At 40.7% G+C, this 24545-nt stretch overlaps 1 protein-coding gene across 3 annotated transcripts in view; it reads left to right on the forward strand.

Annotated features, from left to right (window-relative positions):
• The window catches only part of TTBK1 (tau tubulin kinase 1), a 104340-nt gene that overhangs the window by 37480 nt on the left and 42315 nt on the right, over positions 1 to 24545 (forward strand). For all 3 annotated transcript variants that reach the window (XM_071418868.1, XM_071418805.1, XM_071418729.1), the window contains exons 5-10: positions 2370 to 2510; positions 3780 to 3884; positions 16059 to 16124; positions 17592 to 17684; positions 18370 to 18495; positions 24324 to 24478. In XM_071418868.1, coding sequence (XP_071274969.1) covers positions 2370 to 2510; positions 3780 to 3884; positions 16059 to 16124; positions 17592 to 17684; positions 18370 to 18495; positions 24324 to 24478 — 686 coding nt within the window. The remainder of the gene's footprint in view (positions 1 to 2369; positions 2511 to 3779; positions 3885 to 16058; positions 16125 to 17591; positions 17685 to 18369; positions 18496 to 24323; positions 24479 to 24545) is intronic.

Consider the following 24545-nt stretch of genomic DNA (forward strand, 5'->3'; position numbering starts at 1 on the left):
CCCAAGCTCAGCAGTAACTCTGCTTCTGCTGTGGAAGTGTTTACTCCTGTTTGAACACTGCTGATATCAAGTCAATAAGGACAAATACTTGGGTAGCTACCACATGGTGACTGCACTGCTAGGCAGTAGGTGAAGCAAAACAGGTACCAGCAAATCCCAGTATTTCTTTAAAATAATCTTCTGATTCTTTTGTTGTTCTGCTTTGCAAGGCAGTTGTATAAAACCAGTAAACTCCTGGTGCTTGATTTTGCCTTTTAGGCACCATTGGCATCCCAACTGCTGTTATGGATAGAAAAAACCCTTTACTTTCTAAACAACCCTGGCTACTGCTGCTGCTGCAGTGTGAACATGAATATGATTCATGAAAGGGCTAGCCTGGAGCTCATGGAAGAACAAGGCTTCTACCCTCCCAATCCTGTCCTTACCAAGCCTGATAAAAGAGACTTTATCTTGGAAAGAAATTTCTCTGCATGGATTCTCTTACTTTCTAATTTGTTCTTGACTATGTAACCGAGCTCGTAGAGTAGGCAGAGCTAAAAATAATTTCATTATTTGCAGATGAAGATGTTGATACATAAGGCACTAGCTAGTTCTGCACCATCACTGTTCAGGCTAAAATTCTCCTTCAACTTCAAGACCTGCTGAGACATGGTTTATCACGTGTCACTCTGAATGTTGTGTACTGCAGTTCTCCCTTCAGTCACCAGGACTGAGGCTTCCACTCCCAAGTTTTGCAACTCGTTGCATCTGCACTGGTCCATAATCAGCCTGAGTGTTTATTTGGAAAATAATGCTCATTTTGTGTCTTTTCCTGGTAGCAATAGCAGGTGGGGAAACTTACAGCACATTTCAGTGTGCAGCGCTGAAAAAATGAGCCTTGCTTTCCATATTATCATTGGATAAGAGAGCTGGTGTTCAAGGAGCAGCTTTACAGTGGAAAGCAAGATCTGCTGTCAGTTCAATAACTTGGATGTTTCAGAATAGCAGTGACAAAGCTGTGCTGCCTCTAGTAAAGTGTCACAGAAATTCAAGAAGATAACCACTAGAGAGGTGGTTTAGTTTGATTTTCTTCATGATAAGGAGCAAACCTGGGTGGTGTGCCATGGCTTGGCTGTATCTATGAGCTGGCCTGTGTCAGGTGTGATTCTTCAAGGGTCCAGAGCCTGAAGTGAAACATGGCTCAAAACAATTTGAGAGACTTGTCATATGCTACATGAGCCAGCTAGCACCATGATTGTGTCTGTACATAACTTCAGAACTGCAAATAAGTGGATGAAGAGATGGCATTTGGAGAGCAATCTCTCTTTTCTTCTCAGCTGTTTGGATTTTTTTATATATTTGCTGTTGGGAATTATGCTTGAATTCATGTGGACTTGTATTACAAGCATATGTCTTCTATTGATGCTAGATGTCTTCTGTATATGTCTTTACAGAAGCAGAATCAAGAGATTCTAAAGCATAGCAATGAACAGCATGTCCCTATAGCTTTTATTCCTTGTGAATGTTCTCTGAAACAGCAGGCTCCTGTTCTAGTGTTTTTAATGAGTTGGTAAATGCATTAGTTCTGTGGGTTACAAGAGCACTCTGCCATGGAATACAGTCATTTTAGTAGCTTCTCTTTACAAAGCTAAAGAGGTACAGACAAAACTGAGATGACAGACAGGAAATAACACTGGGATTTTTTCTTGCATTTACTCTGTCATTTTTTCCTTTTTCTTTCCTAAATTGTCTTGATTTTCATGCATAGCTGGTAGCCCTTTTGTTTTTCCTCAGAGATTTAATTAACTGGAGGTAAATTAGCAATTTGTTTTGATAAGTATTAAGTCAGTGGAAAAATCCTCCTCTCCTGATTTTGGGTATGATTTTCTTGATAGACAACTTTCCCCATTGTGGTGTTGCCACAACAATGCTGGCTTGAGCTTGAACCAGACAATGTGTGCTAGGAAGTTTCTGATGAAACTGCAGCACCATGACCTGCTGATGGAATTTTTACTGCTTTAATCTTTAGAAGGCTCAGAGAGCAGTCAGAGGTTGTGCTAAATTCAGCTTCTGTATGGTCTGGGTTTAACAGTGAGGAGATGCTGGTCTCTCCAGTCTGAGGCACTGCTGTCCATGCCATGCCTAATGTACAAACAGTGACCTGCTGACTTCTCAAGATAACAATCTGGTATCCTCTCATCAGCAAATGCATCACTTAAAAACTAAAATGAACAACTGCAAGATCTTACAAGAAATAAAGCAGAGCTTTATTTGGCACGAGCTCCTCTCTGGGTAGCATGTCTGCTTTTTTGGTGTTGCATGTTAGAACACACAGCTGTGAAAGGCTCTGCTTTCCTGTGGTGGTTTAAGTGTTCTATTGACTGTTTCAGGGCCGAAATCTTGCAGATCTCAGAAGGAGTCAGCCTCGAGGGACTTTCACCCTGAGCACAACGCTGCGATTGGGCAAACAGATTCTGGAATCAATAGAAGCCATTCACTCTGTGGGATTCCTGCATCGGGACATCAAGCCTGTATGTTGTTTTGGAAATTTTCCTTTGGTTTTATGTCTGTCTGTTCTGCTTGAGTCAGTAAAGACAGTGTGAGTATGGACAGGTCTCAGCAGATACATTTAGGCTTCCTTGCACAGTTCCACTGTCTGACATGTTTGGTGTTTTTTATAGGTACAGAATAGTAATATTGTATTGTCCTTCCTTTAAGTGCAAAGCAAACCAGCTTTTATTGGCAGAGGCTGCTCCATGGTGGGTTGGTAGCTGTCAGTCATACTTGCACCAGTCAAGATCCCAGATTGAAGCAGTCTAGTTCTGAATGGCCCTTTGGAGCCCAGTCAATTATCACTGTAAAAGTTGTTCAGAAAGGAAGTCTTGTTCTGTGACGCATCACTTGAATAAATCTTAATTCATGTATTTGACTTAGCTAAATCATGCTCTTAATCCTATATGAGTGATTGCCAAAAGAATTGGAGCACAGTTTCCAGTGTCAGAAACACAGTCACATTGTTGGTCATCTGCTTAGGCAAAGCACAGTAATTCCAAGTCTCATTGTAGAAGCCAGTCTTTTTCCTACAGCTCTTCACTATTTGAACTGAACACTTGTTGCTGTGCCATACCTGTGACCAATTTCTTTCTAGCAAACTCATTTGCTCCTTTTAAAATCAGCTGCTTTTGGCTGACTGGATTCAGCTGAAAACCAGTCATTGATGTAATTGGCTATAAATCCTTTAGCAGCCACCCATTATGGTAAAAGATGGAACTTTAGGATTGAGGTTAAAAAAAGGAGTTGCTCCATTTGCTTGTTATTGGTTTATTTACTGAGAATCGAGCCTGGTGTTTTCTATATGCCTCGGTGTTCAGATAGATCTTGGCAGTGCAATGCAGTAAGTGGAGATCCTGGGAGTTAGGGCAGAATAATTCATGCTAGCAGCTGAACTATGAACAGAAGCATTTGCCTACAAGAACTCCAGCCTGTTATGCAAATCATGGAGTTCTCACTGCAGAACTGGTGGTGTTAAATGTAGCTCTTTGTCAGAGCAGCAGAAATTTAGCTAACCTAGTGTGAATTTTAGCAATTTTGAGACTCCTCAGTCTCTCATCTGCAAAGTGAACTTCTTATCAAGGCAGTGATTCTCTAATCATGATGTTTAAGGTGCCTCTTAAAATGAATCTCTTTGACTTGTTTCCACCAGAAGCATGTGGACCTACATGATGAAATTTTGCTAACAAATGGCCACTCTTACCCAAGCTGCTGGCATCAGTTTGACTTTTCTTTCCTTCTTTGTCCAGTCCAACTTTGCCATGGGCCGGTTACCTTCAACGTACAGGAAGTGCTACATGTTAGACTTTGGGTTGGCCCGCCAGTACACCAACACTACTGGGGAAGTTCGACCAGTAAGTACATTTCAGGCAGTATTTTTGTATTTTTCCATTTCTGCAACTGATTGGGAATGGAAAGGTTTTGTGGTTCTGTTTGTTTTGTTGCTGTTGTGCGTGGTCGTTATATTGCACTGCATTTTCTGCAAGGTGAGAAGCAGCAAGTGACTGCAGCTGAGTTGGGGATTAAGAAGGGATGATAGATCTTGTCTTAAAAGATGTGTGGCTTTTTTTTTGTTTGGTTGGTTTTTTTTGATTTTTTTGTTTCATTTCCTTCAGGATAATCATGTTTTCCACAGGCTTGCAATACTTACTGAGTACAATATGGACTAACAAAGAGGGTGAGCCCAGTGCTGGCCATGTAACTTTTGTAGCCCCAGGGGACTGGTCTAGTTCAGTTCTCTGTGGTCTGGGGAAACAGGTTGGTGTATTCTTAAAGCTTTTGATGAAAAAGTGTGCTAGATGTTAAAAGCTGACCTGATCTCTGGGGCTGAGCTTACTGTGAGCTGCAGCCTGTAATGCTGTTCTCACCCTTCCTGGCTTTGGTTTTATGTCTACTGCCCCTATCCAGATTTCCTAGCAGGGATATTTCAGTGTGCCTGCCTGGAGGGGAGGTAAGGGCAGGGGGCATGACTTGTGCTATGTAATATGGGTTTTATCTTCAGTTCTTTTACCAGCATGGTGTTATCTGGGGTCACTCATAAGGATGTGTAAAGCTTCAGATATTCTAGGATCTGTCAGAGAATTCCTAGATTTATTTCAGAACACAGTGCAAGCAAAGAGTGCTGATACAATATCTCTGTTTATCATCCTAGGCTTGCAGCTTTGGATCTGCACACTTTTTCCACCTGCAAGATAATTGTTGTTCTGGAAAGTGTTGATAATGTGCTAGCTAAATACAGAGACTCTGTAGTGCAGGGTATGTTTGGGGAGTGGGAAGAAAGCAAAGGCCAGTGAGCAAATTTTGTGTCTTTAGCAGATGAATATAGCTGGGGAGTTTTTTTTTTTTTTCTTTTTTTTGTTTTTTTTTTTTCTTCTTTCATAAATCTTTTCAGTTTTCTTTTTCTCTGTAGTTGGGAGCAGCTTCAAAGGTTATGCCTGCCTCTTATTCTTAGAGAGACACACATTACATACTACTGGACTTCCTTGTCAAAGCTTTTTAGTTTGGGGATAACCCTTCTCCATATTGCCCTTCACAAAATATAGTCCCACTCCTTTCCTCTTTCTGGAGTCAGAATTCAAGTCCATTACAGCTTGAAACTGGTATTTGATTTTCTGCAAAATTCCTTCTTTTCTTAATGAAATCATTCTTTATGTCTATTTCAAGTCCCATTATTTGAACACTGTTCTTTCTTTACAATTAAAGAAATTAATTTTTCCATATGTCTCTTCTTTTGAATCCCCTATTTTGTTCCTTTCTCACCGTAACTTAAAATTATTTCACTTTTAGTTTGCTCCTAGGCCCTGTTTTTAGAAACAGCTCTACATCCAGCCTTTTCCAGGGAAAAGATTGTTCAGCTGTGTCTTGCAAGCTGTGTCCTGCTTGGGTTGGTGTGGATGAGGGGGTCTTTGTCAGAGTGCAGGACTCTGAGGTTTGTCTTCATTCTGCTCAATGGTGGTTCATTGCACAGCTGGGTCTCATAGAAGGATGAATGAGACATGATCTGTTCCTAAAAAGATACATGCCATCCCCTGAGGGGTGGGAGTGTGCTTTCCTGAAAGTGGTGAAAAGTCTCCACTCATTTGGGATATAGGAGGATGATACAGGGTGTAGTCTCATATACCTAATGTACCTGTTCTCCTACGCCACACTTCAGGGGGTCAGGCTTTTTGACAGAAATGATACAGCAAAAAAAAAACCACATAAATAGTCACTTCAGTGCTTCTAATGTTATGCAATAGTCACTGGGCCCTTTGGTCCTTTTGTGTCCCTGATACCACTTTGAGTCCCACTTATCAGACCAAGGCATTTTTCTGGAGAAGCACAGAGTGATTGCTGCCCAAGTAATGCACTGAGGATTAGGAAGGAGATGGAGAGGAAGGGTGGTATGAAGGCAAGAGAGATGAAACATTTTGTGGTGTTTTTGCATTGGGTTTTTTTTAATAAGAACTTTATCACTTGTTTCACTGAAGAGATTATTTCAACCCAGTAAGGTAAATTCTTTTTTCTCCATTCTCTTTCCATTGATTTATCCATGGAGAAGATATTTTTCAGATTTATCTGAAAAATCCTGAGCCTAGTATTTCTGTGGTTTGGTTCTGAGGTACAATACACAAGACAGGTGAGGGAAGGGGCTCACTCCCTTTTTTTGGAAGCATGTCTGGATTTTGCTTTCAGTCATATTCAATTTGTTAACAGAAATTTTCTGCTCATGTAAGTTCTCTGCAGTTTCCTACAGTTTCAGAAGCATTGTCATACTTTATGAATAATACCATAAAAGTATCAGCTGTTTTCATATCCTCTGAAATTCAGAGCCACAATCTTATTATCACCTTTTCAAAAAAACTCTGAATGACTTTCTAATAATACAGATAATGATCCAGGTCTTTAGGATACTGTGGATTTGTTGAGTTTTGGGTTTTTTTTTTAACTTACCTCTTGCCTTCTTACTTTCTAGAGACTGTTTAAAGCTTTGAAGTGGGATCATTTCAAGGGCTGTCCCAGCAGCTTTTACACAGGGAGCTGTTACTCTCCTGAGCCTTTGATGAGTGTTATGGATTTGATCTCTATATCTCTACAGAAGATGGATATTTGACACTTCAACTTGATAGATCAACATTTGTGAAGTTATGGCCCACTTGACGTAACTAAATCCAGGTTTATTCTGAATCTGAATTTATCCTGTGCTTCTAGGAAAACAAAACTGATCTCCCTTGTGTGGCATGCTAATATTAGCACAAATGCTAGTCCTTGGAGAAGAGCTGTTGTGGCACAGATTTGCTTTCATAGGAGTGGTCTCACCCCTCTACTCCTTGCCCATTGCCACGTGTTACAAAGTCTGCTGGGCAACAGTCTGCAGGAACTTACATTGCTCCATAAAACAGAAGATGGTCGAGACCAGAAGGTGTGTAAGGAAGCATCCTGGGCTCTCTCACACTCTTGCTTTAAGTGCTGTCACAGCTGCTGCAGCTCTGTTAGTTATCAGTTTACTGTGCTGCTTATAAATGCCATAAAGAGAGGGGGAAAATTAAAACAAAATTTTCATGCTTTTCATGCCAAAGTTTTTGTTAAACATTAGGAACCAGCCTCACAGTTAAACTTTGATATAATGGAAATCATGTTCTGAATTTGGCTGATTTCAAAACTGCTTGTTTATTTCCTCTTTAGAGGACAGCTATAGTTGATACCACTCGAATGAGAGAGAAATGTGTTTTGCAGTGCAATTTCTTGTAGTGTGGACCTTTTGAGAGGCTGATGTTTTTGAAAACTCAGCTGTACTGTATGGACTAGCTTGCCCTTGCCTATATGCACAAATGCTGCAGAGAAAACTGTTGGTGATGTGCTACTTTCCCTTAGAAAAGCTGTGTAGACCTTTCCTAATTAGAAAGGTAGCTATCCCAGCTAGTTATATTTCTGCTGATTTTGTTCTTCAGGAGAGTGTCAAATTTTCATTCTGAACCATCATTATGCTTTTTAAAAATCAGTATTTTACATGCCAGATGAAACAGAATACATCTGCCCAGCTCCCTGTGACCTTACCTGTAGGAAATCCAGAAGCATCTCCTTTAGGACTGGAGGCAGGTTACCTGAGTGCTGCAATTGTTATGGTCCATATGGAATAGGCTGATGAAAACTACACCACCTTTTTAGTGCCTTTGTACAAATCTAGACGAGGTAACAGTTGCTGATGCATGGGATACCACCTGTCCAGTTTCAAAGAAGGTGTTGCAGATCTAAGCAGTGTTGAGAAGACAGTAATGACAAACTTGCATGAAGTGGGATTGAAAAGACTGTGATTATAACATGCACAAGAAGATGAATTAAAGGAATTTTATTAAAGTTTGTAAAATACTAGTTAGTAAGTGCTTGCAGTTGCTGAGGATACTCTTCTGAGAAATGAGAACAGTTTTTTCTTCCTGATTTTCTCCCCTTCCTTTATTCCCTCCTACCTAAAAAGTCTATTTTGTGGAGAATCCCAAGACCTTTCATAACCAATTTTATATTACAGGATGCAGTGATCTATTTTAAGGATTTAACTGTTATTTCTCCTAGATGCAACCTTCTGCTGTGGTTCAGATAGAGACAGGAGCAGTTTTATTCACCGTGACATCCTGGTTGTACAACCTGCCTTTGCCATGCAGCAGTATCAGTAGTCAGTGCTAAGACAACAGAACTAAGCAACTGGAGAATGAACTGAGAAAATTTTGGGTTTTTTAAATATGTAGAATTCTCTTCTTTAGAATGTGCACAAGTCAAATTTTTCATCTTGCATTAATTTTTATAGCAGAGAGCTGGACGAGCAGAATCTGTTTGATATGGAGAGCTAAGGCTGAGAAGAAAATGTGAACTTGAAGGGGGAAATGAACATAAACATTGTTATGCAGAAGATGAACAACATATGCTTATGTAATGGAGGTGTTCTGAGTCATGAAGGTCTTCTGTGCTAATGTAGGTCAGGTTTTGGACAAGAACTCCTTGATCCTTGCTTGGCTCTGCCTGTTTTGTCACGTGCAGTGCAGAAGGCATTGTGCCTTTGCTCTGTCTGTGATACCCTGACTTCAGAAACACATTCCCTGTGGCTCCACAAATACGAATTGCAAGCATTCAAGGCTTTAGCAGCTTGATCTTAATTATTTATTTGAAAATAAAGGCTATGTTTTCCCTGAAGCCTCTCTCCCGTTGCAGGATATGACAGTGGACTGTTCTGCTCAGCAAGCATTTCATTTTAGCTTAGTCAGCTGCAGCCCATTGATTAGATCTCCATCTCCTTGTGGCTCAGACTGCACTGCAGTAGTTTGCAGTGCCTTGCTGGAGAGACTGCACATGCACGAGGGAGTCAGTGGGCACAGGGATGATGGTGTAGGCAGGACAGTGCACAGCCTGTGCAGAAGAGCGTGAGGAAGGCTGAAGAAATGTGTCAGCTAATTGAGAAAAAGGTATTTATTTTCCAAATGTCTGGGCATAGTGTTAAAAATAAACTTTGCTGCAGTGAGTAAGGTATTAGAAGAGGAGATGATGGCATGTTTTTCTACTAAGTAGTTTCCCCCCCCCCGACTGGAAAATGAGCTATAAAATAACACAGAGGACAGGAACTTCTACATCCTAATACCCCAGATACTCAGACAGAGAAGCCCAGTAGCTTTGTACCTGCTTTGTACTTGAAATACATGTAAATCTGTAGTATTACGTAAGAAATGAACATTTTGGAGTAGAATAACAGATTTGTGGAGCTGTATTACTATATTAGCTTGGGTGGGAACATAATCTTTGTCTCAAATATTTTGTATTGTAAAAAGGTAATCACAGAATAGGCTGAAAACACAGCACAGTCACATTTGTTCAGAGATGAGGGAAAGGAAAAAGAATGGACCTAAGTCTTAAAAACACTGCACATTTAATATATAGTAGAAATGCAATTTCACTGGGAGCAGGTTAGTTATAAAACAAATCATCACAAAAATTATGTTATGGTTCTCATTGTGACTTTAATTGCTGGAGTAGCAAGTTTGGACTTGAGAAGTGAGATTATGTTCTGATTTAAAATGCCACAGTTACAGGAATCCAATGCTGTTGAAATTACATGTATGGAAAGCAGACTAGGTGATGGATTTGAAACTCTCTTAGCAAGCAGGGAATCTGCTATCTTGCTACATGTGGCTGTTTCTCTGCTCTCCTCATTGTAAAGCCCAGGGTCAGCCAGGGTGACCTCAGATCATCTACATCAGGTTGGTGTTGGTTTTATTTTACACAGCAGCTGCTAAGGGGGTGAGGGAAAAGGAAGGACAACTCAGGCTCAAATTTTATGTATACCTGCAGGGGACTGAGATCCCATTTTCCATCTCTGAGTGCTTTTACTACCAAGCTGCAGGGGGGTATACATTACATCTGAATGTGTCATTTCCTTCTGGCTGATGCTATTCCACTTGAAGCTCTGATTATTCTTCCCACTGGAAAATGGAGGGAGGAATATAAAACTCTTACTGTGGCCAGTGATGAGGGAGCAGAGGCTTTGCTCCCTAGGCGAGTGAATATTGGATTTGAGTTGGATTGCAGGTCAGATTTCCCCTCAGTCAGGTAAGTGCATTTGCTGCCAGGTCATACTCTTCCTCCCTCTTGGTAATAGTTATTCATGTATTCCATGCAAAAGATATCATTTCCAACCTGTGTGTTTTTAACTTGCATCTCAAAGCACCCTGTGGCTTAGGGATGAGAGTGTACACTGGAAGGAAGGAGATGGGGTTTACATGTAGGGAGGTTTGAACTTCAGTGTGCTGCATCTCAGTGATTGCCACAGCTACCTTTTGTCTTCTTCCTTTTGATAGAAAGGAGTCATCATCTCCATCTGGTTCCAGGAAAGCATTTTGAGCTCTAAATCCCAAAGGAGATGTGACTTCAAAACATTTCCTTTTCAGTAGTTCCCTTGGTCTGTTTCAGTGGATGAAAATCTTCTCTTTCTTACTTAGCACTCTGTTCTTTCTGTGGGGATATTTTGTGCTGCTTTTTGTCTTATGGGACCTTGCATGTAAGAAACAAGTGCAGCTCTGAGGCCAAAGCTCTCTTGTTAAAAATCATGATAACTGAATAATAGGATTACAACTGAAATAAGCGTTTGACTAAAAAAAATACTCGTTCTTTGTTTTTACTGTGAGAAAGACATTCTCGTCTTCAGCACAAGTTCAAGTGCTGTAATCATGTGATGCATGCTATTTAAAAAGACAAAATACCTTGTTCTTTAATGATGTTGAATTCATTGGAAGTTTTGAACTCTCCTAAAGTAAAGTAGGATTGATGGCATTTTAACTCAACTGCTTTGTGTCTTTTGATTTGGAAAGAATAGCAGGAGACTTAAATAGCTTTCTCAAAACTAAATTTCATGCAAAATTTATGGAATTCTTAGGATTTGCACTAATAATTGTTAGGAAAAGGGAATAGTGAGACTTGAATAAGAAACTCCATTGTGTGGATTGCTTTTGATTACTTAATTTCTATTGGAATAAGTATCTCTCAGTCAAGGTCTTTCCTCAGGTCACTGAAGTAAGCTTTAAGGTTATATAATATATTATAATATTAATTTTTGCCTCTGATGAGGATGTCCCTCAGTTTTCTCTGCTGTGCCATTCACAGATACTATGACTGCTCATGTGACCTAAAAGCAGCACCTGAGTTTCATCCTGCTCTCTCCCAAACCACCATTCTGCATCCCCCCACGGACAGTGGAGCACAGCAGCAGTCACCAGGGAAAGGGAACATGCCTGAAGTTGGCAGCTGAGAAACCTGTAAAGTTGGCAAGCCACTGTTTGTATGGAGATTGATTGTGAGAAAGCAAGGTAGTGGTTGCAGAAAAAAAACCAAATATCTTGGGTGAGAACCCGTAACAATTCAAATAGGAAAGGGGACATTGCTGTTGATTTTTAGAAACTTATGTGCTATGTTAGAACTTGCTCTGGATGCAAAGGGCAAGAGATGAGGGAGCAAATCCCCTTGTGGGCTATTAGATCAGTTTGGTTAGGGGAGGAAGGGATGAGCACACATCAGATAATTGTAGGAAGGAAAAGCACAGTAGAAGTATATAAGTGACCTCTGTGGTAAGGCTGTCTGCATGGCTGCTCTCAGCTTTGTTTTTCCAGTTATTAGGTGTGATATGCAGGCAGGGGAAGGTTTTCCCTAGAGGGCCCCCTCTCACCACTTACAGAGCACTCACAAATCACACAGGCTCACGAAAGGCTTGATGTGTTTCCTGTCTAAATGAAACTCAGCACAGGATGGGCCAACAGCCCTGGGAAGGGTGATGGGAGATGGCAACAGCTAAACAAGACACAGGTTTCTGTTGGGATACAATATTGAATGTTTTTTAATTTATTTCTGTTTAATTTTTTCTCATTTTGTTGGTTTTTTTTATCATGTTTTTCTTTGGGTTTCTCTCTGTTTTACAGTTCTTTTGGGCTCTTCTTTTGAGGCTGTGTTTGATGCGTTGGCTTCCCATCCGCTGCTCGTAACCATCTCTGCTATGAGTTGTGAGTGAGCCATCACCATGCTTCTGGGTTTTCATTTTGGTTTGTGCTTTTGTTATATATGGAAGTCCAAATTACACCTGGTTTTCTTTTTTCCCCTCATGATCTGTTTGTTTTTCAGCAGGATTGTGACAGCTACCTAAATGTGATGCAAAGGCCTAGAACACTTGGGGTTCTCTCTGAGGAGCTGGCAGATATTTGGGTGGTGCCAGACTGATTTTGTCAATTCTGTGGTTTCACAGACAAAGGGAGGGGAGTTTTCTCATCTTACTTTTCTGTCTCCAGCTTCCTCTAGTCATTTCTGACTCCCTGTGGACATAAAATATAATGCAGTCATTAATGATTCCACAAAATTCTGCTGTTTAAATTAAGAAGTCAAAATGCATAAAAGAGGTGTGGATTTTCTCCCCACCAGAAGAGGTGGAGAGGCATCTCCTTCATGAACCTGTCTGAAGAAGCAGGAGGTTCCTAGAGGTCACAGGAATGCTTCCTTTTAGTTCAGCTAAGCTTTCTTTCACTTTTCCTTCTTACCACAACCTTTCAACACAAGTCATTTCTATCCAAGAAATATCTCCAAATGCTTTCCATGATCTGTGGCATCTCCTCTCTCATTACCACCTTCTCTTCAAACTGTGCTAACTTTTTTTTCACATTCTTATTGCTGAAAGTCCTTTTCCTGATTCCAGGAGAAATGGGTTAATATCCTAGATGACAGCAGGCCTGCCAGGGGCAAATGTTGTGCATCTCATGAGGTGTCTGCACAGGCTTCCAGAAAGCTGGGGAGGAACCAATGCTCATGGTCATGAGAGCACCACAGTCACAAGAAACAGCAGGAGGAAAGTACTGGCATCCAAATACAAGTTTTTAGGAAGGCACATTCAAAATATCCAGTTTCCTTTTGCTGATGAGGCAAAAAAGGAATAATTTTAGTCTCTATGAATGAACATAGTGTGAGGAGCAGGGATTCACATTAATGAGAAAATATGAGCACTCCTCAAATAAAAGGGGAGTGTGCAGGAAAGACAGACTTCATGTGAGTCATGAGGGGGACACTGTTGGCACTTGAAATACAAATGATCCTGAGTGTTTAACCTGGAGAATGATGGGTGTATAAGAACACAGTTTGGAAAACACTTCCACTTCATACAGGATTTTGTTACCTACTTCTGTCTCTGTCTGTGAGGTGGTCTACATTGCTAATGCAGTGAAAGGAACACAGAGTATAGGTTTTGCTCTGTGGTGGTGTTCTAACACATTGTCCTGAGCTGAAACTCATTTTAAACCAAGTTTCTTACACAGTGCAGCACTGTGTAGTAAAGTACTTTAGCTTTGTGGTACACACAATCTCAGTGAGAGAAGAGATATGCTTTATAACGTTTTTTTATATTAACACTTATGTGGTAAAAAAGAATCACCTATGGTTTGAAGTTATATTTCACTTTGCTAGCTTATTATATATTTATAATTTTGGGGATTCAAATCACTTGGATTATATATGTCTCCATTGTCTGAAGCTCCTAAGTGTTTCAATTCTGTCTCAACTCTGGACTGGTCTGGACAAAAAGGATGCTGTATCCAGGCTCTTTCCCACTGCTGACCAGTGCAGTGGTGGGATGAAGTTTATTAACTGGAAGAAATGGAGTGTGTAAAGAAATCATCTGGAAAATTAATGTTTGTGAATTCCGAAGAAAAGTCAATAATAGTTGGGTCTGCAGCATGTGCCACAACAAATGCTCAGGGAAGAGTTGTTTGTTTGAATGGAAAACAAGGTATCTCTACAGCCTGGGAAATACTTGATTGCAGTGACAATTCCTTGTGACTGGCAGGACAGGCAGATATGGTTAAAAGAAGTGCAACCTTTATGAGCAAAAGACACTGTTACACAGTTAGCATCTGTTTTGTTCAAAGGACTCTAAAGGTCCTGTCAAAGCAACTGCAAAGTTTTGCCCAGTTGCAGTACTCTCCCTTCCCCGAGGTCCCACGAGAGAGAGGAGTGGAGGAAAAACCCTCTGGGTTCAGGTGTGGGACTGCTGGGGAGCAGCAGGTCATGTTGGGACAGATGCAAGGTTAAAGACCTGCACCAAAAGCCAGGATTTGCTTTGCTTTGCTTTGCTTCTGAGAGAGGAGAGGTTTGCTACCAATGCTTGCAAACTGCCTGGCATTGGTTTCAGAACAGATCTAAATAAAGACTGCATAGATAGCCTGTCTGCCAGAAATAGTAAGTATTGATCTAAAACAATTTTTAGAGATGTTGCTGGCTGACTGAAGCCAGCACACGAGCTACTTGGTTCAGCACTTGCATGGACTGCAAAAATGGAATAATTTTTGTTCTGAAAACATTACAGGTTACATGTTAGAATTGTTCCCCATATAACCTTATGGCTCATGAAAAGTATCCAAACACACTATCTTCCATTCATAATGGAAAAGAGGAATATCTTCTTTCTTTTGAAAATGTAGAGCAAATTTATGGTGATGGCTATATTCCAGTGGCCAATATTCTGCTTTTCAGGAACTCACATCAGTGAATCCTGTGGAATTCTATTTTGCAGTTGTTTGTCAGTGAGAATCCTGAATTGCATAGTTCTGAGAGCAAATGAGGTACATGATCACAAATATAATATCTCTGCTATTACTGCTGCTAAATAAGTATTTTATAGCTCAAGCTGCTGTAGTGCAAGATTAAATGCTGGATTAAGTGCATGGGATGTGCATATGGGGTATCTTTGGGGAGTATTTGATTAGCACACAGGTTGTAATATAGACTTACAGCTTTTTTTTTGCTTAGAGTCATTATAACTTAAGAGCTGCATTGTATGCTGTACAGGTGTGGATATGTTACATGGTGTTGGTGAACTTGTTAAAAAAATATTTGAAATTTTATTCTTTCTGAGAATATTCAAATTCAGAGCAACTTCCCTGTACCCCAAAGGAAGCAACTGAATTGTACATATTTAAAGTGACAGAAGGGTGCCCTAGAATAAAAGTACAGAGTTTTAGGCCTAGTTCTGGAAGTACAGGCACAGCTGAAAGAACAAACCTGAATCCACTGATCTCTGTGAGACAAGTTACTCAATTAACTTGTTATAATATGCCCACTTTCTGCTGGAGTAGGAACTTCATTTTGAATATGTTTACCTGTTTGCTCAAGCTTAGCCTTATGATGGAAGAAGTCTGAACCTGGTTGACTGCAAGAATTTTGAAAGCACTGCTGTTAAGTCTTGTTAACTCTGGCGCCTCTAGTTCAACTAAGAGAATTTGGTGGATGTCATTATTTAAATGCAAGTGTTTTCAGAATGACATCTGCATAAGTGAACTCACATGGTCTAATGTTCTTGTGGAGGCAGCAGTAGAAAGAGTTGGAACAGTTGCTCAGCCCCCAAAGCAGAGAAAGCCTCCAGATGGGACAAATAAGTCACAGGAGGACTGTCTTTCCACACCCACTGTATCAAGCCTTTAATTCCCAAGGACATGAAAAAGAGAATCAGGGAAAGAGAAAATAAAGATAGGCTACACTGGGAAGAATCTGGAAAAAAGCAAGAACTCTGAAAGTCAGAGGTTCACAATTTGTTGAAGTCTTACAGAAGATGCTTACAGCAGTGGTCATCTGTCAGAGTAGGTGATCCCCATTTCCATCCTGACCAGGCCATCTTCGGCCTCTACTTAGCTCATGTTACTCATGACTCAGTTTTGCACTTCTTTACTAGTTTTTCCCTTGACCTGCAGTTTAAAAAGGAAAATCTGACCCTGGTTAGTGTTCTTCTCTCTATGCCTGGACTGTTACTGTTCTAACACAGCACTGTAACCACCTTGCCTTCTCTGTAGGGTGAGCTTTCCTCGATATGCAGAATCAGACAACGCTCTCTGTGTAGCTGCTAGAGCACAAGGAGGCATTAAGAGCCTCCTATTCCTTGGGTGCACCCAAAATAGCAATTTAGACAAGAAGTTCTCAGCAGCTGGCTGCACAGGGGATTCAGTCATCCACTCTGTTTCTGAGATATTTCTCTTGCCTCCCTCCAGCCTCGCAACGTTGCCGGTTTCCGAGGAACCGTCCGCTATGCCTCCGTGAATGCACACAAAAACAGGGTGAGTATTTTGGAGTTATAAGGAGTTACCAGTAAGATAATTCCCCCTCTGAGACCTGTTTTCAGGAGTAAAGGAGCAAGAGGTGAGAGTTCTGCTTTGTTATCTGTGGAAGTCAGTATATCTGGAGATTTCCATTAGGTAGTTAAGGGCGTTGACTGTAAAATCAAAATTATGCTTCACTTACTGGGTCCTCTATAGTTGGCAGACTTTAAAATTGTAATTATTGTATTACCAGACACTTTTTGAGGGCAGTAAGCCATACTGAAGGGGAAATCTGGTTAAGTTCCAGGCTGCTTGCTGCTAGTTTCTAGCAGAACTTGGCCAGGAATTACCAAGTGCCAGGTCCCCAAATCCATTCTTGATCTGTAATTTTTAATATTACCATCATACCATCAGGAGAAGAGCTACCTGGTGAAAGCTGGGGTTTTTTTTTCCTGAACCATTATTTAGATAGTGTCTGGCCTGTTTTATTATGAATGCTTCTAGAGGCTCATCTCACATTCTTCTCAAAACACTCCTCTCTCCTATTTCAGTAGTGTTCCTTTGCAGACAATAAACAGTAAGTTTGGACAATACTCTCAGGCATAGGGTGTGGTTCTTGGGGTGTCCTGCACAGGGCCAGGAGTTGGACTGATGGTCCTGATGGATCACTTCCAACTCAGCATCTTCTATGGTTCTAAGTTCTGCATTTCTGCTGCCAGATGGAAACTGTCAGCCCTCCTGCATTACCTCCAGGTTTCTGGCCTTACTTGGAATGAAATTGTAGGATTATCTGTGACATACAAAGAAATGTCAGGTTTTTTTAGGGAAGGAGCAAGTTATTGTCTACAAAAGGTGGAAAGTGTGATGTGGGGAGGGCAGCTGAATGCCATCATAAATTCTTTCTCTTTCTTAAGAGACACAGAGAAACCTGAGGTATAATTTTTGCAAGAGCTGAGTAGGCCCAGCTGTAGCTGGCATCAGCTGAATGTATATTTAGACACAAAAATTGCTGTATAATGCAGGCTATTTTGAGAAATCATATCCTAGACATTGGAAGTTGAGCACCAAAAATGAGTTCATGTGCTTTGACAATTTCAGCCTTTATCCCCATGTTTCCATTTCCCATTCACTAACCCAGGAGGAGAGTTGTATGTGGAAATGTTATAAATCTGTAAATTGTTGTGGTGCATGATGGTGAGTCTTTTGCAAAAACTCTTGAATGGATTTGAATTATATTTAGGCTTAAAAATAATAATAATAAATGTGTTGTATATACAGTTTGGGTTTTTTTTTTAATCTAGGTTATTGCATGTCCCGTTAGTAAATATGAATCTTTAGCCTTTAATTTGGCTTTTTAAATCATTGACTGGGAAGTATGACTTCTCTTCCTGCCCTTTAAAATGAGGTAGCTCATCTGGAGAGTACACCTGGACCCTTCAGCCATGGGGAACTTTGCTCCTCAGTCTTGGTCTCTCTTTTCTCCAGGAGATGGGCAGACACGATGATCTGTGGTCCCTCTTTTACATGTTGGTGGAGTTTGCTGTTGGTCAGCTTCCATGGAGAAAGATCAAAGATAAGGTAGGAAAACTGGTGTCTGTGCTTAAAAGAGGGTGCTACATTTTAATTATTATGACTCTTTATTATTCCTCCTGCAGCTCAGTGCAGCTTTTTTTCTGGAGTCAAGCCAGAATCTCCTTTTCATCAGGTCTTGCTGCAAGCTGCCAACCTGCTTTTGTGTGTTCTGATACACAGGGTGGGCTTCTCTTATTTTGAGTAATCAGACATTTTTTGATGAATATTGTTAATCACATTTGATCACATGGTTTTTACTTTTTTTCTTGCAAAGTAAACAATACAAGTGCAAAGACTGAGCTGTCCTTTTGACAAATAAAAAGAGCCTTTAGAAAGACAGGAGGGAAATGCCTTGCTGTGCCAAACAAGCCAAATGGGATTTGAAATTAGAAAGTTAAACAGGTGTTCATGTTGTCTTGGAAATACTTTGTGCTAAAGAATAAAATCCCTGGAAAGAAATAGGTCACCTGTGTGGCAAGCTTCTGACTCAAGATTCCCCTTTCACCTCTGCCTGCAGTGCTCAAGATCCTTGTGCCTTGAACAGCAAACAGGAGGAGTGTGTAGACACTGTGCAGGGTCTAGGAAGAGTCTGTATTCCAGGAATAATAAGTCTTTATAAATGTGAAGCAATGGAAGAGATTCTTGGCTCTGAAATGTTTTTGTTTGTTTGTTTGTATTGGTTTTTTTCCAGGAGCAGGTTGGCATGATAAAAGAAAAGTATGAACACCGAATGCTGCTAAAACACATGCCTTCAGAGTTCCACCTTTTCCTGGATCACATTGCAAGCCTAGACTACTTCACCAAGCCAGACTATCAGGTGGGAGCCTGTTACTTTGTGATGCATGGCACTATAGATTGGCATTTAGATTTTTTAACATTTCCATGAATGTGTTTATATCTGTCTGAGTATTGGTGAGGGAGAGAGATAGGCAAGACTGACTGGTGATCAGAATCCAAATTTATTGTGGACTACATATGCTTATATACTGTTCTAGGAAGGCTAGTAATTTTTTACTACAATGACTGGGTTAATCATCACAGAACAAACTTACACATTTTGCAACATCTCTTGCTTGTAGAAGTTGATTCAATCTTTTTTCCTGTCAGCCAGTCTTGATTCAATCTTCAAAACTCTGTTCTTGACAAGGTATCCTGATTATCACATCTCTTGTGTTAATCAGGTCTAAAGTACTCTCTGTCTTGTGTGCCCAACAGCTGAGGAATGCCTTTCCTAGAACCAGGAAAAAGAGGCTGGACTGTACAGTTCTTCAAAAGCTCAAGAGTTCCTTCATCTCCTTCCACCATCCTGTCCAAAATAATCCTGAACTCCACACCAGATAGTTCCTCCCAAACAACACAGTACTTTGGGCTTTCATTAAGACACAAAAATTTTGAGGTACTCCAAATGTGGCAGAATTTTGGCACAGCATGCCAAGGTCTAAGAGCCTACACAGATAGTTCAGTGGTGTACACCAACCCCTTTGATTTCTTGCAGACTTAAATGGCCTTGCCCATTATTATCTCTTTCTTTAATATTCATCTAACATAGGGTTCTTCCTCCCATTCAGTGTTTGCTGTCAGCCTGTATGTGAGTAACTCAGACTAACACAACAGAACTGAAGCAACTTGATTCTGTGTTGCTTTTTTTTTATCACAGTGGTTTTCTCTGTACATTAAAGACAGTTATGGAAGCAACATTTTATAAGCAGATCTGTGCAGTCTTATCTGAGTGCCTGGTCCTGTTGATAGTGCATCAAATGAGTGGGAAAGTGGTAGGAGGTTGTTCCAACAAACTCTCTCCAGCAGTGCCTTTGTGGTTTAGCCATGTACATGTTGTAACATAGCAACCACACATTTTTTAAAAATTAAAAGGAAAAGGCGAATACTTTCTACATAGTGCAGTGGAAAAATAACATTTGCCACTAAGAAGGAGAGCTACAGAGGTATGGAAGTGGACTGATGACATGCAGAGGGAGCTGGATTTGTTTGTCCTAGAGTAGAGAAGTCAAAGAGGGGATCTGATTGCTCTTTCACTGCCTCAAGGGACAGTTGTGGGGAGAATAGAGGCAGCAAGGGAAATTGTGACTAAATCCAGCAGGGGGATGGAAAATTCAGAGTGTGGGTTCTTATATAAAAAACAGGTACTTAGAAAAGCTGTGGAATTTCCATCCTTGGAGATTTCCAAAGACTGGCTGAATGACAAATATGATTTGCCTTTTAATTAGCTCTGCTTTGAGCAGATGGTTGGATTAGAGATTTCCAAAGCTGCCTTTGAACCTACATGCTCCTATATTCTATTCCAGCTTAAAAGAATTGTGTCCTAATGATACCAAAAAGCCATCCTTGAGACTGAAATGGAAGATGTTTCCAGACAGAATTCAAGCAGTACAAACCACAAACAGCTCTTTCACAGTGAATTCCCTTTTTGCCTTCAGTTTCTTGCAGGTACAGCTTGGACAAGAAGCCTCCAAAAGGGAACTCCCCACAAAAGTCTGGCATCTGAAGCTTGCCACTTCTAGCTTGACTTGGAGGCCTATTCCAGACAGCAAATTCTCCAAGCATCTCAGCTTCAGAGAAGTCTATATGTTGATTTATCTGGATGTATTACTCTGAAATATTAAGAACTATACCAAAGGCCATTTGAATTTGTCACCAGTATCAGACCCACAGAGAAATAAAGGAAATGTCATGCTGAGTGGCAATTTAATTACAGCTTAGAGTCCTTGAGATGATGTCTCCAAGAGACATGTACCAAGCTGTAACAGGACACTAAGTGTGACCAGAGATCACTACTCTCTGATGGATAGATGACACAAGTTTGCCTAAGCAGGAGAAAGGAAAATGATGGTAGAATAAAATAGACTTGAGCTGTCAAGTGATGGATCTTATACCCTGTGTTTTTGTACTTCTTGGGCTCGTGTCCTCAGATGTCAGGTCTGTCCCTTTAATGGATCGCTTCAGTGTTGGTTCATGGTTAGGATCAACCTTTCAGCACTTTCACAGCAGGAGGATGTGGGTGTTAGAGCAGCATTTTGGGGTTTTCTGACTCATTTGACAGCAAGAGGCATGCCTCTTCCCTAGAAAAGTGCAGATAGGATGTAGTAGAAAATATTTTGTACTACACTTGCATATAGTCCAGCTGGTAGAAGAGCAGTTTCAGGTGTGGCTGGCTTTTCTCTCCAAAGATCTTTTTGCAATGAGTATCAGCAAAGTAATAGTGACCTTTTCTCCTGGAAGATTACAGAACTTTAAAGAGCAAAGACAAGTGCCTTTGCCTGGGAATCCATCCTATTCCCTCAGCTAGGGCATTGTGAATTGCATTTCAGTCAAGGAAAAATGATCACATCAGCTGTTGTTGTCTGACAGAATGGCTGTCCTGTACACATCCTGAGCAGGCGTGGAAAGGTGAGTTTCCTATATGGACATCCTCCTTTAGATTCAGTCAATACCAGATATTGTCAGAGCAATTGGGAGAGGCTCCCTGTGAACAACCAGTGCTGGTGTGAGTTCTCTCATGCTGACCAAGTCTGGTGGTTTAGCTCCAGCTGGCAGCTGTGTACCAGGCAGCTGCTCACTCACTGTACCCCCTGCACAGTGGGATGGAGAGGAGAATCAGAAAAAAAAAAGAAAAAAAGAAAGAAAAAAACACAGGTTCAGACAAGGACCGTGCATTAGTTGAAACAAATAGAATATAATAATCAAAATTGTAATTAAGAAAAAAGAAAAAAATAAAAGTAATAGAAAATCAAGTAAAATACAATTGCTTGATGCCCAACCAGTCCCCAGACAGCAATTGGTCCCTTCCAGCCAACTTCCCCAGTTTATATACTGGGCATGACACTCTATGGCATGGAATATCCCTTTGGCCAGTTTGGGTCACAGCTGTCCCAGCTGTGCTCCCTCTCAGCTTCTTGTGCAGCTCTCCACCAGCAGAGCATGGGACACTGAAAAGTCCTTGAATGAGGGTAGGCACAACTGAGCAATGGCCAAAACATCAGTGTGTTATCAACACTATTCTCATCCTAAATGCAAAACACAGTACTGCTCCAGCCATTGGGAATAAAATGAACTCTATTCCAGTTGAAAACACGACAGCAAGTAACTAGATATCTTCCATCATAGTCCTAGTGTTTTCCCCCTGGAAATTCTTGTAGGACTTACAAACACAAATCAGGAGCATTCCCTTATCAAAAAGGGACCTCTGCCACCAAAGAGGTATGCCTGATATTTATTTTTAAATACTGTGTTGTAGATTACAGTGCAGATTGGAAACTTGATCAAGAGCAATTTGCTATGCCCAAAGTTTCTGCTGAAAGAGTCCATCTTCTTAGATAAACCCCAAAGAATTCAAGGCTTGAGCACCTGGACAATCCATAACTGGTTTGGTACATTTTATATGTGATATTTCAGTATTGATTGTGATTCCTTTCCTGAGCCTTGGCCAGGAGAAGCCATTTGACAAGATGTATCATGACAGCTTAGTGGGTAATTTGTGCCCCATTGGCTGCTTCCCTCTCATTCTCTGGGCCATCAGCCCAAAACATGGCATGCTACTACATAATGTGCAATTAAGCTTTATGTCCTCATGGACAGTAACATCTTTAATAGAGAAACATACTGGACCTCTTCTTTATCAAAAGAAGTCTTAATCAAAACTAGTGGGTTTGATACTCAGAGTTGGAATTGCACATTGTCTTGTCCAGCAGAAGGAAACTCAACATGGGAGGCTTGCAGTGACTATGGAAACTTTTCTGATTCTTAATATTCTGTCTGTAGGCAGATGATCCCTGGACAGGATCCAGTGACTTTTTACATGGCTTTCCAGGAGCAGTGGCTGTTGCTGGGACTGTTCTGTGCAGTTTTCCACTCCACTTCTCTCCTTGTAAAGCTTTGACCTTTCATCAGGAGTATAAAGGTTTCAGAGAAAGCTGAGAAGACTCAGTAAGTCCATTAAATAGCTTTAGAATAATGGCAGGTGAAGGTACCTGTATCCTTCAGCCATGGAAAAGGATCCTACAGGGAGTACAGTAAAGGGCTGTAAAATCCCTAATGGCCTGCAGAGTCAAGTGCAAGACTTACAGAATAAGTTATAGCAGAAGGTAACAAAAGTTGTTTCAACTGAGTGAGTCCTTAAAGGGATGCTAAGAATAAGGCAGCTGAACATTTAATTTTATCATGTGGTTTCTTACTTCAGACTGCTTCAGTGTCAAAGGAATGGAAGGTGGCAGAAGCAGTACCAATTTTTAAATAACTTCACAAGATACCACTCCCTGATACTGACATGTCCATCACAAAGAATCAAAAGCTGTGATAAGACTGGCAGTAGTGGACAGATGGGTGAGGATGATCTAATGAACAGAAGCCAGTATGGCTTTTATAGAGGCATCTGTCTACAAATGTGTGGAGCTCTTGCAAGGCATCTTTGAGTTTGTGAGGATAATAATTTCTAAAAGATATTTGGCAGTAATCATTTCCAAAGTAGCAGTCAGAAAACAAATACAATCCTTAGAATTTCCTGTGCCTTGGTCTGATTGACACCCAACTCTGGAAATTCTGTTAATCAAATGCAGTATTACCACAGGAGTGTGCACCTGATTCTAAGATTCTGGGTCACAGAAAGGAGGAAAAAGTTGGCTCATCTGAAAGCTGCAAAAAACTGCATTTTTCTGCAGTTTGGTGGAAAGTAGTGGGAAATAGCAGGCTTTCCTGTCCTTCTGATCATGCTGATAAACAGAACTGGAATATAATTGCAAATAGGATGTTTGCTCATGCTAAATTTTATTCATAACTTAGTGTTGATTCTACACCATAAGCTGAATGTTTTTGCCATCGCACTGTCTCTCCCTGCAGAGGGAAACTGACAGGCTGAATCTTGTCAGTTCTGCATTATTTAGCTAAATAATTTTATTAGAAATGTAGGACCTCACAGCTCTGTTAGCCTACAGCATCCAGTTTCCTCTTGACAGCAGAACATCAGATTTCTCTGCTAATGCATTGGTGCATGGAGAACTATTGACAGTAGTTTCATTCTCTCCTAGAGGATACCAGTTCTTAGAAAAGGAACAAGCATGGAGCACATCAGCCACGAGCATTTGTACCTGCCATCTTATAAAGAGAATTGTATTATTCTTTTTAGAGTTTTATTTCCTTAGGCAGCCAAGTGTGTCAGGCCACATTGTGCACATTAAACACAACGTAGGGCTCCTGACTAAGCCATATTTCAGCCAGACACTGCAATGAGTCTGCATCCTAGGGCTGCCTTTCCCTGTTCTGTTTATGTCTTCTGGCAGCCCCTGAACTCTGCATATCAAATGTACTGTTCTGCATAATGTACTGTCTAATCTAGAGGAAGGCTGAATTGAAGTTATGGATTTAGAATTGGAGTAACAAGCTAACTGCAAGATTTTATTGAATCAGTGTCAAAATGTTGCATGCATTTCTTTTGTAGGTTTGAAGAAATGAAGCCAAAACCAACCTGAGAAACAACTGTTGCAATTTCATAAGTTTTCCTTTCATTTTTTAGCACTTTTCATGGGCAAACTGGAGATGATAAGATGCACTTGATCCTCGTGCACATACTCCAGATTTTTGGTGAGAGCCACTCTCACCTACTTACCAGAAATTGTTCTTGCAAATCTATTCCAGCTAATCATGTCGGTTTTCGAGAACAGCATGAAGGAAAGGGGCATCACTGAAAATGAAGCCTTTGACTGGGAGAAGGCTGGTACAGATATCTTGTTGTCCACTAGCACCTCAACTCCACCACAGCAGAACACCAGGCAAACAGCAGCCATGTTTGGGTGAGTGTTGTAGTTGTACCAGTCAGACAGTGCACAACAAGCTCAGTTCTTTTTTTAAAGATTTCAA

The sequence above is a fragment of the Agelaius tricolor genome, unplaced genomic scaffold, assembly GCF_023055355.1.
Source record: "Agelaius tricolor isolate 1412-34295 unplaced genomic scaffold, bAgeTri1.0.p SCAF_1, whole genome shotgun sequence".
Taxonomy (NCBI): domain Eukaryota; kingdom Metazoa; phylum Chordata; class Aves; order Passeriformes; family Icteridae; genus Agelaius; species Agelaius tricolor.